Below are 20,051 nucleotides of genomic sequence, written 5' to 3'. Positions count from 1 at the left end.
TTTTTCTTTTTACAGCACAGGAGAAAACCGTTTTTGTGAAGGAAAGCATTAAATTTGAATTTGAGCGTTCACTAGGTCTCACCTACCAGACAGATCAAGTTGTCTGGTTGCAACAGGCCTACTGTGGGCTTACAAACAACCCTTTGCTTACCATTGGTTGGTTTTATTGTCACAGATTGCTGTTTATTATATGGCTTGCCTTCCTCTTCTTGTGTTTATCCCTCCCCTGGACCATATCCTCTTTACCATCCTTTTGATTGGCCGGCCTGTATCCTTCCACTGTTCACTTTTAGGGAACTACTTCTTTTATTTTGGTTAAGCACACCACGAGAGTGCATGTGTTTTCCAGCTACTCCCTTGTTTGCATCTCCACCAGACACAACATCACCTAATGCTTCATGTACCTCTCTTTCTCATATGCTGCACCTCTCTCTCAAGTGTTTCTTCCACCCAAACCCCACTACCCCGTGCTCTGTTGCTCTCGCCCTTGTTTGCTGCTCACTCTTGTGTATTTTTCCTCTGCCCTTACGATGTCTGTCCATTCCTATGTTTCCCCTATGTTGCTCTCTCTCATGTGCTTCTCCCCCAAGATCACGCACACTTTGCGTGGCTCTGTCTTTTGTGTGTTTCTACCCACTCCATCTTGTAATGCTTGCTCTGCCACTCATGCATTTCTCACAAAACTCCTCCGCCTCCCCTTCCACCATGCAGACCATGTTGTAATTTTCATTCATCACTTCTTTCCCGGCTACTGCGTTGCTCTCTCCTCTCTTCTGCTCACTGATCCTCCTCTGTAACCCCAAACCCCACAGTCCTTTTTGATGTTCATTTTGCCCTAAATAAAATACTTTCTTTTTTATTTACCAGATCCAAGTTTCGCCTGCCATCCTTAAACAGTCAATAAAAAAAGGAAAATACACGTCATTCTATAGATGCACACATGCATGGCAATGAATGCTAGCGCCTACAGAATGACTCAACCAGCAACTGCAACAGTGCTGTGTTATCACAGTTTTTTTTCTCTTTGATCATGTGCAGAATTGGCATGCTTTTTGCCGACAGTACAGACCATCGGCAAACTGCTCTGAAAAAGCCAATCGCACCAAAAGGCGAAACCTATTAGCTTTGCCAGTGTTGCTTTAAACTAGTGACTAAAATCATAGCCATTAATGTAGATGATGACAGTACTTAGTCGAATAAAGCAAAGTAATTGACTTGACAAAACAGTAAAAGAAAATGGGAGGTACAGGCAACCTTCAGTCAAGTAACCTCCTCCTAGAAATATTTCTAGGATGTATTTTAAACAATTTCATGTGATGAAAATCGCCTAAGAGTGATATACGAGCAATCAAATCATGCCAATATACGTTGTGGCAAGGCATTGTTTGGGCAACAGACGAATGTGCAAGAATACAAAGCAAATGAGAAGTCACAAAGGCTCAGCCAATACGGACATATAGCTCAACCTACCGTTAAAATATTTTTGGTACTTAGAAATAAAAGTGACTTTTACACAAATAACATATCTGCCTTTTCTCAAACAGACATCGTTAACTTGTACCTTTTCTCGGATCTCGAGGGCTCTTTTGCACAATGGTTCCGCCTCCTTGTACTTTCCACGTTTTCCGTACAGTACTGCCAAGTTGTTGAGTGTGGCTGCCACCTGTCAAGAGGGGATGGCAAAAATCACAGTGCTGAAGGATTCTTTAATAACGAGCTTAGAGATGCGGACTTTGAGGGAGATAAATACTGCTTGCTGTGTATATGTACACAAACCGGTTCAATATTCTTTTGATACATTTTTTTTTCATTAAGCTAAACGGACTGCAAATTTACATCGATTCATAGAGTTGTTAAAACGTTATCATTTTCCAACATACTGTAGAAGAAAAAAAACATTTCCAGGCCCTTAATATCCAGGGCAAAAAAAGATGCAACAGTGAAATACAAATTGCAAAACAATCCAGTGACAATATTGACAGTTTTGATATACAGGAAGGAAGTACCTTCAAAGAGTGACACATTGAGGCTGTCTACATAAGCGTAACCAATTAGTACAATAACAGGCTCAAAATGTGCCAATGCTCTATATATTCAAACAACAAGAGGACACTGTTCCTATAGCAGGGTGCAAAAAGTCACCCATGCATAAGGGCGCAAAAAGTCACCCATGTAATAAAATTTGAAAAATGAAAGAAAGGGGAAAGGAGAAGAAATCCTAGGTATAGAGGGCCCCTAGGTAAGGGAGAGAAGAAGACCATTCTTTGTCCTTTAATGGCCTCACACACCCCGAAGGGTGTCATGCTTCATCATCGGGCTGTTGCTCCTCGTAGGGCCAGCGCTGCAATTCCCTACGGGTCCCCCGAAGGGTCACTTTCTCGGATATCTTTTCAGGACAGCCGGATGGTGCATGAGGGTGTGTGGGGAGGGTCCAATGAGGGTAAGAAAAGTGCGTGCAATGAAATAAACATTGTTTTAATAATGGGTACACCTGCAGCGCAAAAATAAGTAATGTACCCACTGCTAGTTGATTTTTATTTAGCAGTGGGTACATTACTTATTTTTGCGCTGCAGGTGTACCCATTATTAAAACAATGTTTATTTCATTGCACACACTTTTCGTACCTTCATTGGACCCTCCCCACACACCCTCATGCACCATCCGGCTGTCCTGAAAAGATCTCAGAGAAAGTGACCCTTCGGGGGACTCGTAGGGAATTGCAGCGCCGGCCCTACAAGGAGCAACAGCCCGATGATGAAGCATGACACCCTTCGGGGTGTGTGAGGGCATTAAAGGACAAATAATGGTCTTCTTCTCTCCCTTACCTAGAGGTCCTCTATACCTAGGATTTCTTCTCCTTTTCCCTTGCTTTCATTTTTCAACTTTTATTACATGGGTGACTTTTTGCGCCCTTATGCATGGGTGACTTTTTGCACCCTGCTATAGGAACAGTGTCCTCTTGTTGTTTGAATGAGTATTAGGAGCATGGACACTGGACCTTTATTAGCTCCTAGGTCCCCCCTCTTCTTTTGTTGATATAGATAATGCTCTATATATTTCTCACATTGAATTGTCAAGTGTTAGTACATAGTCTCTCCGTAGTTGCCAGATGTCTTTAGGTCTGGAGGTGAGGGGTTGGAGGATAGCAAATAGCAGCAAATAATTCACTAGTATTGCACAGTATGAGTCTCATCCTCCAGATGTTTGGCGTGGGTGGGTTCTTAAGGCCCTAGTGTAGGGCTATCTCACGTTTGGCCAGTAGAAATGCCATAGCAACAAAATGTCTCACACATTTAGGAACATCCTCATACACCAGCAGGGAAAGCAGAGGATTAGGTTGGAGCATAGCTCCTATCATTAAAGGGAGACGGGCAAAGACATCACTCCAGTAGGGTGCAATACTGCTGCATGCCCAGGTTAAGTGAGAGAAGTCTGCAGCTCGGGCGTAACATTTGGGACAGTAAGAGGGTCAGGAAGTGTTGATGTGTGCCAGCGAAGCAGGCGCGGTGTAAGCGCTGCATAAGAGCTTATAGTGTATGACCTTATAGTAGTGGATGATACACACTAAGCGTGTTTGCGCATGGCAGGCACACCAAATTTTGCCCGATAGGCATCGGCTCAGATCTGCTTCCAAGGTGTCTCCAAGTTGGGAATCACATACTGGTAGCAGGCTCTCGCAAGTGTAATACTGTTCGGATGTGAGTCTGTCACCTCTTGTATCAGTAATAACTAGTGTAAGTGGCACAAATTCATCAGAGGCTAGTGGATATGATGGAATTCTGGCACACCGTGCGATTTGAAGGCACCTGAGCACAAAGTGATCCATGTAGGTGGCGTTGGGAAACTGGTAATCTTTAGTACAGGAGAATGCTTTGCCATTCGGGAACAAGTCGCCAAGCGTGTGGAGGGCAAGATAAGTCATTGTGTTTTGAACAAGCTTTTCTTGGGTAATGGGAAGCCACGGGTTATTGGCCAGCGGTATTGCAGGAGAATAAATATGTCTCTGTTGAGGAGTCGAGCAAACCTGCCCCACGCCCAGCTTGTGGTGGAGAGAGTTAATATATCCTTAGGGTCTAATGGTTGACTTAACGGGGGAAGCACCCGCAACAGTGTCAGCGCCGCCAGATCTTTTTCAAGAATGGCGTATGGAATGCATGCATCAGTGATACCAATGATATGTGAACCGTCACTGTGCGGCCAGATAATACAAATGCAAGTGTGGGACACAGACTTTACTGTGTTAGTACGGGAGGATCAAGATATCGCAACAAATTCGGCTCTGTTTATCTGCCCATTTAAATCACAATAGGTTCCTGAAGGTAGCAATACATCGATTCATGGATAGGTAGTCATGTGCAATGTTCACAGTACCCAATGTCAACTTCTCATTTAGTGCCAGTTCATCTGCACTAAACGTGAACTTAATGGGTAAAGGAGTGTGTTAGACCTGTCAGCCCTAGGGTGGTCTTTCCCTAATTTTCTCGCCCTTGCCTCATATTTCCACCTCCTTTTTTTTGTTGGGCCTTATGTCTCCGGGCACCTTTCCATGGCCAATCCATGTTAAGGTGCTCTCTACTTCAAACATGGATGCCCCTGCTACTGCAGCGTGGTCTTTTTCCTAGTAGCACCCTAGTTGCCAGGAGCTGGCTGGGACCCCAAACATTGTTGCAATGCCAGCCTGCCATCGCCTGCCCATAGATGGAGTGGGGAAGCTCCTGGCACCTTCCAGAAGAAAGGCAGAGCCTACTTTTGCCGCCTTAGAGAGTGGTCACCTGACCTGGGCATATATAAGGAAGGGAGGGAAACTTTATTAGTCAGTTGGGGCATCACTGACCTGGGGGACCCACGCAGGAGATTTAGGCGGTAGGGCCTAGTCAGGGACCTTTGCCACTGGGAGAGACAGGGCTGAGGTGCTGCCTCCCAAATAGAGTGAGGAACCCGGAACTAGCCCACTGATCTGGCCCGGCGGGAGGGGAACCCAGGGATCATCTACAGTGGCCTGAGAAACTTGACAAGCCTTCAACCCAACACCCCCCCCCCTTTGTGAGAAACCACCTCCTAAGGGCGCCAGATTAACCAAGCGCCGAGAAGACTACCCTCTTGTGTTACCAGGACTGCTGGGGATCCACCAGGTACTGTTCTGTGCCCCTTCTATGCCCCTCTTTCTCCATCGGGGCTTGCACTGTCCTGCCTCGCCCCCTGGCCTGACTGCCTGCTAAGCGCGTGAACCTGCTAATCGCCCCCCTGGAGCAGCACTGTATCTGTCTTAATTACCCCAGCCAAGTGAACTGCCCCGAGGTGCCACACACTCCAAGCGCCATCGTGCCCCTGTGAAGCGCTGACTGAAACTGCCCCCGTAGCGCTGTGAGACCCGAGTGCGCTGCTGAACTCACCGCCGCAGCCCAGGACGTCCGTGTGGCCGGAGCTGCCCTGTCAGTGTGGTGACTTTCCCCGGGCGGCCCTCGGTGCCAGGAGAGGGCCGCCACCGTGGTGCTGTGGGCCACACCCGGCCCGATCATGTGTGTGGTCCTTGCGGCGGCCCCCGGAGCCTTGGGGAGGCCGCCGCGATCGTCGGGGAACCTCGGCCCTGTTGTGTGTCTCGTTGCGGCGGCCCCCGGTGTAGGAGAGGGCCGCCGGGATTCCTGTCAGGTCGCGCTGGGCCTGACAGGCCTTGAAGCCTGCATCCGCCTCACGTGACGGGAGCGCGTCAAGCCCCGCCCCCACCATTGCAGCAATCCAATTGGGCCTCATCCCCACCTCCTCGCCGGCCGCGCTGTGATTGGCGTCCGGCGCTCGACACACCCCCCCAGAGCAGGCCTGCTATTGGCTCCCGGCCTGTGAGAGACGCCGAGAAGCCGGAGCTGCACCAGGGCTACCGGGAGGCCCCCAGGAAGAGCGTGGGAGCAGCGTGGGCCTCCCCTGACGGCCCGCACCTCCGCCGGAGGGCTCCAAGGAGAGAAGGAGCCCTCCCCATCTTCATTAACCCTCGCTAGGGGCCGGGGCGGCCCGAAGAACCAAGGTAAAGCCCTGGGGGAGGGCGGAGGACCTGCATCGACGCAGGGCTTCCCAGGAGTGAGCCGGAGGCCCCGAATCCGCCCCTCCCCTCGGGAAAAACTGTTGTTGGGCCCTGTTCGCCCCCTAGACCCCCGAAATCGGGCCCGGGCCCGCAAAGAGACATTCGGCCCCCTGAGTCCGAGGGAACAGCTACGGTGACCCAAAGCCATGGTTGCCTGAACCGGGTGAAAGGTACCTCATGGCCTAATCTGGTGAACTACATTGTTTATCCCTGCTTAATGTCATGACTCACCCGGCCTGATAATATGCTGATTTTTTAAAGAAATGTTTCACACGTCATGACCTGTTATCTACATGTAATGTCCTGCTTGAAGAAATGCCTTAGCCTGGCATACAAAGTCCTATTCCTGCCTAGTGAGAGGTTGCCTGCTTCCTAATGAAAAGCTGGTACTGCCAGGTTTCCTAAATGCTTCCAGTTATCTACTAGGCTGCTCCTTGATGAAATGTTTATGGAGAAATGCTCTATTGATTATTCAGGTACACCCCTCATTCCTGCAATGAAATGGTTATTGACATGTACTGATGAAATGTTTTATGCAGATGTGGATACCTTTATGGCCGAGATTACCTTGAATGAGATGTCCTAATGAGTTCTGGATGCCTTGCAAAGTGATCACCTTGATTTTGGTCTTAGATAAAATAATTGATTAGAATCAGACACTTACTGGTGTGGACTTCGCATTGCGTGTGCATTTATTGTCTCAGTGGTTGTGTGTGCTGTGTAGTCACTTAACACCTGAGCTTTCGGGAGCCTACCTGCTCGTGCCAGGCTACCCCCGGGGAACTGGTGACCCCAGTTCCTACATAGTGCATTAGCCATTAACTTGGAGAATAAACCAGAACTGTAACAAAGAAATTTCACAGATAGAGGAGGCAGGTTATGTCGGATGGACTCGCAAGTGTTATGCAGTTGTGGTTGTATAGACTTACGAGTGTGATGTTAATACGGCATCATTATGGGCAAATACTGTGCGATAAAAGTGGAATGTAGGCACAGCTCACGCTGCAGGGATTGGTGGGGGGTGGGGTGCACCTGAAATGTTATCCATCCTGCAAAAGTGCTGAAAGGAAAAGCGATATTGGCCCCCTCCTTTAATTTCTGTTCACCCACCTGACAATCAAATTCCTCAATGGACTTTTGTAGAATCACTCACCTTTTTAAACCTATATAACTCGCCAAGAAATGTGTTCATTCTTCATTCCCCGTAATGGGGACACCCTTTTAAATGCCTGACAACATTTACATTCCTGAATCAAGAGTTTGACAGCTATGAGTAGATCATTTTGAAAAAAAGTACAGACAACAGTTTGGTATAAAAGTTTGACATTACGCTGCCTTGAGAAATGATTATTTAGTTTTCTGCCATGTGCCAGGAAAAAGTTCAAAGTACACATGGGCTTTAAATGACCAGCATCATACACAGGTAGCAATCACAGGGCCCTAAGAAGGGACAGCAGATCCACAGTAGAAAATCCACCTGACAACGCAAAGTGGGTCCAAGGTCTTAACCTTGGGGAAGGTAAATCCCATCTCTCTGGAAACTAAGCTGCTTAAGAGCCTGAATACGAGTCAGCTGGAGCAGTCTCCCCAATTGGGATACTGCTACGCCTACTCACGAGCAGCATGATGGTTCTGCTCCCGGTTTTCCCAGTGCAGGATCTCCCGACCTGATTTTACAAGCTGGATATTCTAGCCACTAAAACTCGCATTAGGTTTTGGCTGCAACAGAAGTCAAGGCTCAGCCCAACGTCCATGCCAAGCTTTATTTGACAAGGATGAGAGCATGCGGTGCTCCAACGATTCTAAACTATTCTTACATTTCCCTCACCTCTTGCCCTCTCAAACCACACCCACCCAAAGAGAAGCCACTGCTCGCCTGTACCATCTGCTCAGAGCAGGTGGTAAATGGAAGCGTGATATCCCTCAGAACACAGAATACCATTCGGAATTCCGCACAGCAATTCTGTGTTCAGACAGTTATTCCCCTACCCGATGGGTCTACTAGTAACAGATGAAAACCTATGTAGGTACCAGCCAGTAGTGGTAATTCGGACTCCACACTGAATTCCACCTAATTATAATCAAGGGCTTAGAGGTGAACATAAGGAATTTTAGGCCAAATGGAGCAAAGTGAGCAAAACTCCATCCCCTAGCTTGAAGATAGACACAAAATGTAGGCTTGCACCAACATAATGTTAGAAAAACGGGAGGGATGTGAAGGACCAACAATCAGGGTTTACCCTAAACAACACTCTAACCGCAAACATATACAGTGTAGTCAGCACATCAATATAAGTGTAGTAATAGTTCGAGTCACCAAAAGAAGTGAGCACACACATGAGGAATAATTAGGGCTGTGCAGAACAAACCAGAGAAATCGCAAGAGACACCCATTTAAGTGCAGAGACTAAATTCGAGTAAATCATGAGGATTGAAGCAATAAAAAGAGAGGATATCTCAAGAGAAGACTAAAAGGAAGGATAACTGAGATAACTTCAATAAACCAGGAGACAAAACAATTTTCCCATAAGGATAAAGAAATACATTAAATTGTGGCCAGCTGCTACCTATTTGCGACTGCTCAGAATTAAATCCTCTGTGCACATTAAATGTCATTTTTTCTGAAAATGATATCCTCATGACAAGCTAACACTGTAAAACATAGGTATTAATGTTAAGTGACACAATCCATTCATCAATTAGTTGTCATATATATATATATTTAAAACCGTCCACCAAATCAATGGCCTCAAAAGTCATGTTTAAAATACAAATTAAGTTGTGCATGTAATTTCATACATCAATTCCACCTCAGTGCTCACTCAAATATAGAGGCCAATAAATCTTTTCAAACAACTCCTATATGTGTCCCAAACTTACTCAGTTCTCATAAAAACATCCCTTTTATTCCATAGTTTTTTATAGTCAAGCATCCTCTTAAAATGTCAATGTGTTTCTGCCTCTCACAGGATTTAAAGCCACATCAGACCAATCCCAAGGTTCTGGAAATTTTACTCACATGCCACTGCAATTGTAGTGTAATCATTCTCCATCACAAATAATAATCAGTAATCTCTTAAAAACGTATGTAAACATTTCCTGTCTTACATTTAGTTTATTAGTTCAAGAAACAAGTTATGGGTATTACAAGCATATTTGACCGTATCTGGTATCTGATCATAGATGTAATTAGTGCTGTGTAATGCACCATTCATATTTCTAACATATGTCATAGGTGGGAAATCTGTGGCATATCTAAAAGTCCTACCAAAATCACCAATGGGAACATATGGAGAGAATATGCCCATCATAGAACAACAGCTAATTGACATGCTTGTCACCAAAAAGATTCAATCATATCAGTCCTTATACAGGGTAAGTAAGCTCCTACTGAGTGATGAGGCTGAATCAGAATCCATTAGATTTCTTCATATAAAATCAATGTAAGAAGCAGACTTTCTATTTTAGTGAGCAGCATTCCAAAATAAGCATATTAGCATTTCAGCAGCACCACCTCATAAGAGAATATCTGAAATTATGTGGTTAAGGACACCTGGGCTTGAATTTTAAACACTGGACCTTTGAAACAACTGATATGGTGAATGTTTTAAAAATGAAAGTAACAATTAATAAACATTGTAACTAAACATTACCTAGGTTTTGCAATATTATATACCTCACACAATGTATTTACTGAATACTTTTTTTATGTGCACAGGGGACTTAATCCTAAATAATAATTAACAGAAGTAACAGCAGGACACAATTGGATGTGGTATTTATTGATTCATTTGAGAGAATATTTTACCTACCAATGAGAAACCTTTAAAGTGTCACATGGGTTTTTTAAATCATCATTGGTGTATCCTTCACACAAGATATTGTGGACAGTCTAGGAAAGGAGAATTTCACTTAACTTTGCCGACAGCCACCTCCCCGGCTTGCCTACTGGGACATTTAATGTTGTGATGTTAACCCACCTCAACACTTTTATCACTAGTATACAAATGCCTCCCAGTGTGATGTAATGATGGAGTCTAAACATAAAGAAAGAAAAAAGTAAAAGGGAGTGAAACTAAGAAAATTCCCTGGATTGTACTCAATATTGTATATATTGCATGAATTCTGGCAATTGGATGAAAAAAGGTATGGAGATACACACACAGAGTAATAAAAAAGAAAGTCACCATAACCCTGAGTGTAGGTGAACGGAGTTAGAAAGAAAGTTTAATTTATGAAAATGCGGAGGAGCCTAGCCTGCAGCCGAGATGGCCGCCTAGCTCCTCGGCTCCGTCGGCCCTGGCGCCCTTCGTTGTGATCCTGTTTGAAATCCTGTGCCTCCTGGTAACACGTTTCCCGGCGCTGCTCTCCTGACCACGTTGCAGTGTCCCCGGTCCGAAACGGAGCTGTCAGAGCGGAGCTCCACCCCGGTCACCGCTCCGGCCTTCGGCAAAGGGAACGGCCGGGCCATTGTTCGTGGGGACGGCCGGAGGCTATTGCGATGGCGGCGGCCGCTGCGGAGAAGGAGGAGCTGGGACACCGGCCCCGGAGCTCGGCGCTGGTGTGATTCTCGCAGCAGCATTCTTCTTGCCAGCAGCCCAGCGCGATTCGAATGCAACATTGTGGCCGGCTCCTGCTTTTTGTATCCCGGCCCGGCTGCGAGGGTCCGGGACTGTTCCTTTGTGGCAATTTGTAGCAGCGGTCGCCATCTTCAGCAGCAGGCGCCCTGCTCCGGCCGGTGGATCTCCCAGCGCCACAGTTGCTCCTAGCACTCTCGCCTCTTCAGACTCGGCTGCCTTCACGATTTCTGCACCGCCGGGGTCTCACAGGTGGCTTCATGGATTGCCTGATGTCGATGGCTGATGCCGGGGGCTCGATCCCGAGGGCGCTCCATGGCAGACTACCCAAGATGGCGGACACAGCAGCACCTTCTGTTCTCCATCCACCGCTGAGGCTCTGTGATATCCTGGCGGCACTTGGGGACCTGAGATTGGCCATTCGTGATTCTGCTACCGATTTGGGGGCCCGGCTCGATGGGGCCCGGTTGGCTGGCCAAGATGACTCTCCAGAGCGGGGCGTTACGCCATACCCTGAGCCGACTGACGGAGGATTGCCCGAATTGGGGTGCGGATCGGTGGCGGAGGGACGTGTCCCGGGACCCGCTGCGGTACTCCTCGGTCCTTTTCTGGAGGAGTCTGACGACGTTGCCTCTCTTGGGCTGCCGGGGCTCGGGCCCCCGTCGCCGCCTCGCCCACTTCTTTTGTTCACGGGTACCATGGTGCCGGGCGCCCTCCTGGACTTGCTCTCTATGCACCGGCCGGCTGCTATCCTGGAACCTATACACCGTTCTGCCCCCTGGAGCTTTAGCCGTGGATTAGCGATGGTACGTCCCCTGGTTCCTTACAGCCAAGCGACGATCCAGTTTGCCTTGTCTCCTGCACCCCAACTTTCACGAAGGTCTCCAAGGTGGTCCATTTCGTCCATACTGGCTGCGCTGCGACTAGTTTCCATTGGGCTACGGATTCGAAGGGGACAAGGCTGAGGATGGGGACTTTCTTGCTGCACACCGGGACATATAAGATTGAGACTGGGACTTGTGATTGCTGGAGGTATGGGTTGTATGGGTGTTAGGGTGGGGCCGGGGGTTGGGTGGCCGCAGGTGTTGACTATGTTTTGATCACATTCATCCTTGGCCCTCCTCCGATCAACCGTGACATTTTATTCTTTTCCTTGCTTTTCTCCTTCTCTTTGTCTATATTTCGGGTACTCTTTGGGGCGACAGACACTCTGCTAGGGGGGGGGGTAGGCCGTAGCCTCTGCATGTGTGTAGGGTGGGGGGTATATCTTCTTGTTGGTTTTTTCTTTCTATGGGCCTCATTTTTCTTTCTTCCTTCTTCCTTCCTCTCTTTTTCTTCCTGCACTTTTCTTCTGGCTAGATCTTTCATCGCTCCTTCCTTGGGTCTGTGGGTGGAGTGGGTGCTTTTGGGGTAGCGTTTTGTGATCGCCATTTGCTATGCTCTTCACTATCCTGATACCATTGAGTGCGATCGCTTGCCTGTTGAATAATGTTTGCTAGTCCTCCCTGAGACTGCTGCCCCGTATGAGTCCCACCTGCATTGCCCTGATTCATCTCCTCCCGGACCTGTTGCTATGGACTCACTTTGGATCTTTATTTTGCGATTAAACCCCATCATCCTGATTGGAATTAACTCTTTACTCTTATCTTCACTTTCGCTTTCACTTCTTCTTTCTTTCTCTTCCTTCTATATTTCGGGTTTACGGGGCGACAGACACTCTGCTAGAGGGGGGTAAGCCATAGCCTCTGCATGTGTGTAGGGTGGGGGGTTACTTATTAGTTGCGTTTTTCCTTTCTATGGTACCTTTTTTGCTCTTTTTGATTTTCCCTTCTTTCTTAGGCCCATGTCGGGAGTACTGGGGGGTGGGTGGTGATGGCAGTGGAGATGGGTTGCTGGATGGCTTCCTGTGGTCTTACTATCCTGTTGCCATCCTCTGGTCGGGACTTCCATGTTGTAAATCGATTTGCCGGATGTAGATGTTTTTGTCGAGTCCCGCCTACATGGACCTTGCCTATTTCTTTAGTTGTTTAAGTTCGGAGCAGTATGACCTGACTTTACTATTTGCGCAAACAAAATACTTTGAAAATTAACCTACATTGCTCCTGGGCCGAGGTATGACGGCGTTTACCAGTCTACTCTTACACTGCAGCCATTGACATGCCGCATTACCATGGCATCGTATTGTGTGCACCAGTGCCGAATGTGTGACCGTGGCCGGCCGGATGGTTGTGGGCCCGTATTTGTACTGTCTCTTAGCACAATAAAGGTTTTCAAAAAAAAAAAAAAAAAAAAAAATTTATGAAAATGCACACTCGTCACAAATTTTCAATACAATGAAAATTGTAGCAAATGTAATAATTCAAAGTGCAATGAATTGAACTATATCTGCAAATGAGAGGCATAATTACATAGATTATACATGATTTTGTCAGCAGAAGCATGAAAGCATCTCCCCATTTTATAATCGCTTTCCTGCAAATCTGTAAGATCACTGTAACATATTCCAAATAGATTTGAACACACATGCAACCAGGATTGTGAATCAGCCTTTAATATGTTTGCACCATGGTCAATTTGATGAGTAACATTCATCATCAGTTCAATAAAGATTTAGCATAAGACAGCAGGATAGTATGGTCTCCTACCTGTCAGTTTAAGAACAAGCCAAGGCAAAACAGTGTCCTGTTGAGTTTAATAGTCAACATGAGTTTAAAAAGTCTTAGAACAAAGAAAAACACAAAAAAGGCAGAATCCAGTAGCAAGACCAATAGAAAATGAACATTGAAATTAAGGCCAGCTTTGAATATTTGCCAGGCTTTGGCACTGGCACTTTTGGTGGGATTATATCATTAGACTAAAAACATGTAAAAAGAAATACTGTTAAACCGGAGAAATACACTTGCAGTGAAATGACGCCAGTGAAAGGTTGCCTGCCAGAAAACCGATTTAAAATTCATATGCTGAACAGAACCCATTAAAGTAAAATGCTACTCATCACCCTGTAAGTATCAGTTTGTCGGGCGCAGTAATGTAGATTCACATGTTGTGCATACTTCAGCCATCTAGTGTTGGGCTTGGGTGTGTGCAACTTGTTTTTCTTCAAAGAAGTCTTCAAGTCACTTGGTTTAGTGGCTCCATTGTTAGATTGTATTTCCGAATGGCAAGTGAGGATGGAAATGGAGCATAGGGTTAAAGAAGATGACCATGCAAAGAATAAAGGAAGGCCATCTGCAACACTCAAATGCTTTCAGGGAATAAAGTGGGTGCATGTTAATCTACAGCACTACATGCCATGAATAATGCTTACAGGGCAAGTAACATTTTCCAGTCTTGGGCGGTGTAGCTGTAGATATACATACTGTGCATGGATTGTAAAGCAGTTCTACCCTAAGCGGTGGCTGGCTGGAGGATGTGGCAGAGGAATAGAAAATTATACCTGGCCAACGTTAGCTTGTTCGCCTGCTAATACATCCATACAGAAATGCTTTGTGAATGTGCATGGAGTTGACTAGGTAGCTGCCTGGCAGATGTCAGCTATAGGGATATTACTAAAGAAATGAATAGAGGCCCTTTTTTTGCAGACAGAGTGGGGACTGGGAGTGATAGGCAAAGGTCTCTCAGCTTGGGTGCAACAGGTCTGGATACATTTGACCTATCAGCATGCTATACCTGATTTACAGAGAGCACAGCCTTTATTTGGTGTGGAACAAGACACAAAGAGGTGCTGTGTCTTGCAGAAGGCTTTTGTCCTAATATACTAGATGAGGGCCCTTTTGACATCTAGTGTGTGAAGAGCCTTCCCTGCTATGGACTCTGGATGTGGGAAGAAAACTGGGAGTTTGACAGTTTGATTGAGGTGGAAAGAACAGGTTACCCTGGGGAGAAATTTGGGCTTTGTCCTAAGGGCTACTTTATCGGTGTGAACTTGAAAGGAAGTTTCTTTTAGGGTAAGAGCCTGAAGCTCAATCACATGCCCGAGGGAGGTGAGTGCCCCTAGGAAAGCTACCTTCCAGGAAAGTAACTCCAAAGGGCGTGAGCGAAGTGGTTTAAAAGGAAGTCAATTAGTCTGGTAAGAACTATGTTGAGGATCTAGGTGGGGTCAGGCAGTACCTTGGATGGAATGACTCTAGTCCTTCCACAAAGGCTTTAATGACGGGAACCCTGAAGTGGGAAATGTGTTGCCTATTCTGAAGGTAAGCTGTCACTGTGGCCAAATAAAGTCTAATGGAAGCGTAAGCAAGGCCTGATTTTTGCAAGTAAAGCAGATAACAGACAGTGTCTTGTACGGCTACTTGGAGAGGGTTAATGTGTTTGGAAATACAGAAGTGCACAAAGCTCTTCCATTTGGTTGCACAGTAGGCTCTCAATGCAGGCATGCCGGCCTCCTTAAGGATGGACATATACTCTGGAGGTAGGTTGAGGTAGCCAAATTCTAAGATCTCAGGAGCCCAATCACAAGATGTAGCTACTTGGCGTCTGCCTGTCTTCATGTGCCCTGGCTCTGTGTGAGAAAGTCTGGCTAGTTGGGCAGCTTCTTTGAGGCACCAGGGAAATGTCGAAGAGAGTGGTGAACAAAGGATGTGTGGCCCAGGTGGGAGCCACCAGGATGAGAGGGATCTTTGTTGAAAGAGACAGGTAGCACGCTGACACCAAAATGGCAGTAGACACAGCAATTGTTTTTACCAGCGGGTGTAGATTAACTAAAGAGGCCTCAAAGACCGTAATTAACAGGAGCTCAGTCAAACACATCCGATCCCGGTGACAAAAAAACAATCTACAATGGAGCTGATGAACATGCAAATTACCAGCAATAAGTGGAGTCACTATACCTCGTAACACGAAGACTTCTTTGAAGAAAAACAAGTTGCACACACGTTCTAGATGCCGGGAGTATGCACAGTATGTGTATCTACAGCTACACATGAGGCGAACATATGTATGTCTAGATTAGTATGGAAATAGATAATTAAATAAAGGGTGGAAAGCCCCTTTGAAAGGACAGCTTTGTATAAGAAATAACATAAGGGTTACGGTTTAAGGCAATGTTCAGGGACAGAGTAAGGATTCGGTTTAGTGTCAGATAAGAATTGACATAACTGTTAACGTTCAATTTAGAGTTTGGTTTAGGAATAGGGTGAAGGTTTGTTTTAGTGCTAAACTACATTTAGTAGAGGTTGGTGAAATATTTTCAGTAAATCAATTTTTCTTTTTACAAGTTCAAAGCATGTATATTTCTCTGTAGAGGTGTTCACTGAAAGAAACCTTTATTGTGGTCACTCTGGAAAGGTGCTATTTGTAATGGAAGATCAATTCTGAATCTTACTAGTATTATAATATTGGCTCCAGCAGCCTTGTATCAGATCCAATTACTGATAAACTGGTCTGATAAATTCAGTTGAAAAGTTAACAAAACATCAGAATGGCATTGTCCAAGTCAATATAATTAGGGGCAATAACCAACGATTACCACTTAGCTGGCAAAGAAATGTAGCATAATGGATGCTATTTCAGCATGAACAAACTGCAGAAGCCCTTACAATATTTTGCCTTCAAACCCCTCTAAATGCTTAAATTATATCTGAAGTCGGCCTTTTGGAAATAACAAAAAAGGTATACAAACCGCAGGGTGATCTTTTCCCAGAGTCTTCTCGCGGATTGCTAAAGCATCATTCAGGAGATTTGCTGCATCTTTGTATTTGTTCTGGTCCCTAGATTAGAACAAAGCCACAGTTAGCAATGTCTACACCACAGAGACAACTTCAAACATGCTTGTTCCTCTTTTTTCATTATAGTCCAAGCAAGCTTCTACTGCTATACGCTCTCACTACACAACTACTGTGTTACCAATCGTATATTTTATCACATTTGTTAAAGTATTTTTGCATTTAATGTATAGTGTTTCTTGGAATCTCCAATACTAAATTGTGAATGAAAATAGGAAACCAAAAACTGAAATTAACCTGCAACGGAGTAACCAATTAGAAATAATTTATACAAGCTTTTAAACCAAACTGTAGGGAAATGCTGTGTCGCAGTAAGTGGTCTGGACGAAAATAGTTGCTTGCACACAGTATCCTTTTGCAACAACATTTGGATGGGAGAATGTTCAAGTCAATTACCGTTATTCCTGGCGTTCTACCAGATGGTGTGCGGAGGGTTACTCTATTATTTCAATGGATTGATGAATGCCTAAATAAAGTGCTACAGTCTCTTAAGAGGGTTCAAGTTTTTTATTCATGGTTACAAAGGAAACACTTTTTCAGGCAAGAAGATCATTTAGCTAAAAATGACCATAACAAAAATAGAAAATGTCAGGGGAAATATATGTAACCCTACACAAGCTCGAGGGGCCGTGGCGGGGAGATCGATGGAAGGAGGAGAGATCTAACTACTGTTCAAAGATTAGATATAATGGGCCATTGATGTCTCGCCTATGGGATGCAATGTAAACCTGTGGCCGGGGAATGCTAAAAGTGAGGTACTGATGTGTAATTGTATTAATCAAATGTTTAAAAAAATATATTTTTTTCAATGGTTTTATTCCTTAGATCCTTCCGATCTACAAGACCATTCAACTAGTCTTGTAAATTTTATCAGAAATGTAATCTAGAAAGATAGACAGGATTTGGGGATACAACTGTTAAAAGCAGGTTAGAGAATATGAACTTAAAATGAGTAAAATTATTCTTCATATAGCTCTCATACTGACATTTTGGCCTATGCTAAAATATGGTTACTTTCCCAATCCAACACTATCAAAATGGTTCTTTTTACTGTACTTGAACGTTTATTGCCTGGGAAAGTGTACTTTAATGACATGCTCACTGCCTACAATCCCTTTCCCTCCACCCTTCTAAAATGTATGGCTTGCGGATATCTCCTGCCTCCGCAATTACTTCTCCCAACTATTATCCCATCTAAGTATCAAGCAGCCTGGCCTAGTTATTGAGAGCTTTGTAGCACTATTCTCTCCAGATCCATTTCCCCACCACAACTTGGCTTCAACTCCAGTTGAAGCACTCAAATCTATTCCTCACTGGCCAATCCTTGCAGACGCAGTTGCTCTTCCCTAATTAACTCAAACCTATTTGACCAGTAGACTCTCTATTACTTGTGATAGCTGATTTGACAATGCTAACTCTGAGATGATATGTTTCCCCGTCCACTTAATGGAAAAACTTTCCATCACCTTAATTTATATCCTACTCGCCTACTTAGCTCCCCATTCCAAATTCTAGGCTCATTTTATCCGTAAAATAAATCTCTAACTTCACCACCTCAACCCTGATCCATGATCCTCCCTGCCCTTCATCAACAAAGCATGCTTCTACTCACCTACCATGTTTCCTGTACAAGTATACTGATGAATGAACTACTCCTCAACATGCTGGACTATTTTGCAACTCCTAAGCCTTATCCATAAATCCTCAAGTATACTGTCTATCTACACAAATTGACTCACTATGTACCCTTTCAAGATTTAGATATATCTTCCTTTGTACTCCCTGTTGCTTCCACTCTACACGGAGTAATATATTCTTTCACTTTTCAGAGAACTTTTAAAATATAACTCAATTGCTATGCCCTTCAATTTAAAGGATGCCCTTCTGTAACCTCCTCTGAGCAAAGCCATAAACACAGAATCTTTAATGATCACTCCCTTATTCTAATGTAAACATATCTCAGCCGCTACCAGAATGAAGACTGTAATCTGCAGGCAGACCTTGAATGGCAAGTCTACAGATAGAATTCCAAAGTAAAAGCAATTGGACAAGTAGAAAACACTTCAAAACTAGCTAATGGTGCAGATTAAATCAGTTATAAAATGCATTTTTACTGCCATAATGCCTAGAAAGAAGATGGGAGGACATAAGAAGCACTAACCCCCTAATTAAGAAAACACTTTTTGTCTGTCTGAAGAACTAGCTAACTGGAGGTAGAACCAGGCAGATTCCAGGATGGCTTTAGGACTGAGCCATCAATGGGGTCTATTCTTCTTGACTCAATTGGCCATGGAGTAATGAGCACAGTAACAACGAGACATCAGAGTTCATAATGACTGGAGGAGTTGTAAGACTTGCTCTTGGAGTCACAAAATCAGAGTATTCCTAGCACACGCCATAGCATTCATGATCGAAGATTCACTTGTGTGTTAATCATAGTGACCCGGACCGAGAATGTCTCTTGGGGCTGGCGAGCCTATGGAATACGGGAGGTACATCCACACACTGAGGCAGAGATGTCTGAGCAAAGAACAATATGCAGCCACTGCTTTATGGTTTCTGGAAAATTGGCTTCTCTAAGATGTAGGATAGACCTGGAAGGAGGACAACAGGTTGGACTCAAGTTATACAAGGAAAGAGAAGACTCCGGTATCTGGATTCTCACCTGAACAAAAAAAGCATGGCTGTGAAGCGAAGAGCGGCACTGGGGCAAGGTGCATTTTGGAACAAGGGTTTGGAATATGCTACTAAAGATATATGGTCTAGAGAAGTCTACAGCCCAGTTCCACCTAGTGGACTTATACATTAAAAGAGCTCAATAAACAGAGGCTAAAATTAGAGGTAGTCAAGCAGGGCAAGACCAAAGGGTAAAAGAGTTGCTCAGTCTGATTCTAAAATCTTTTTCTTTATAGCCCACAATCTGAATAGGTGAACTGCAGGAATTAAATCTCGACGAGCAGGAAATGGAAGGCCTTCCAAAAAGGAACAAGACCTGCCTGGTCTCACTTGAAATATTACAAAGCAAAGTGGCAAGCCTGAACACAAATGCAAATACATTAAAAATAAGGGTTAAACACACCCCGGTCAAGGCTGCCAAGCATGCCTGCAAAGTGGGAATTCTGTAGGAGTCAACATTTGCAGAAAACCTGGATGACCAAATCCAAAACCTATAAAACACGACAAGGTTTAAAACTGTATTCTGTCCTTTGATTCTGCAGATTTTGGGTTGAAGTTGGAAAAAAGGATTACTTGGGTAAGCAGCAAACATCAGAATTTTGGGTCTTCTGGTCTTCAGAAGCCAAAGCAGATGTAAAGTGATGGAAGGAAGAATCTCTCCATGCAAGGAAATCCTTATTCCGGGGTAATTCAAATGTTCTGAGAAAGTAATTTTGGATTCCAGCGAGGGCAGCTAAGGGAAGTCAATAAAGGGGCGATAAGGTGTTAGTATCACTCTTGGAACCAGCAGAGGGAGACGTGTCCCGAAGCACAGAGGCTCTGAAGAAAAGGCTGGATTGAGATAGATTTACTCTCTTTATCACCCCCTGATACATTAAGCAGACGGCAAGAGTTTCAGGTCTGATGCAGCACTCTTCTGGCTATAACATTCCAAGTTAGATCATACGAAGCGGAGCATGGGGTATTAGGAAAACTGTACCTGTGCAGATATTGACACA

General features: G+C 44.9%; 1 protein-coding gene across 6 annotated transcripts in view; it reads right to left on the bottom strand.

Annotated features, from left to right (window-relative positions):
- KLC1 (kinesin light chain 1) overlaps positions 1-20,051 on the bottom strand; it is a 405,752-nt gene that overhangs the window by 176,990 nt on the left and 208,711 nt on the right. For all 6 annotated transcript variants that reach the window (XM_086937867.1, XM_086937865.1, XM_086937866.1 and 3 more), the window contains exons 6-7: positions 16,275-16,362; positions 1,562-1,663 (exon numbers count right to left, since the gene is read on the bottom strand). In XM_086937867.1, the coding sequence (XP_086793993.1) occupies positions 1,562-1,663; positions 16,275-16,362 (190 nt within the window). The remainder of the gene's footprint in view (positions 1-1,561; positions 1,664-16,274; positions 16,363-20,051) is intronic.

This window comes from Lissotriton vulgaris, chromosome 9 (assembly GCF_964263255.1).
Source record: "Lissotriton vulgaris chromosome 9, aLisVul1.2, whole genome shotgun sequence".
In the NCBI taxonomy this organism is placed as follows: Eukaryota; Metazoa; Chordata; class Amphibia; order Caudata; family Salamandridae; genus Lissotriton; species Lissotriton vulgaris.
Note: the sequence above shows the minus strand (reverse complement) of the source record. Positions and strands in the feature narration are given on the sequence as shown.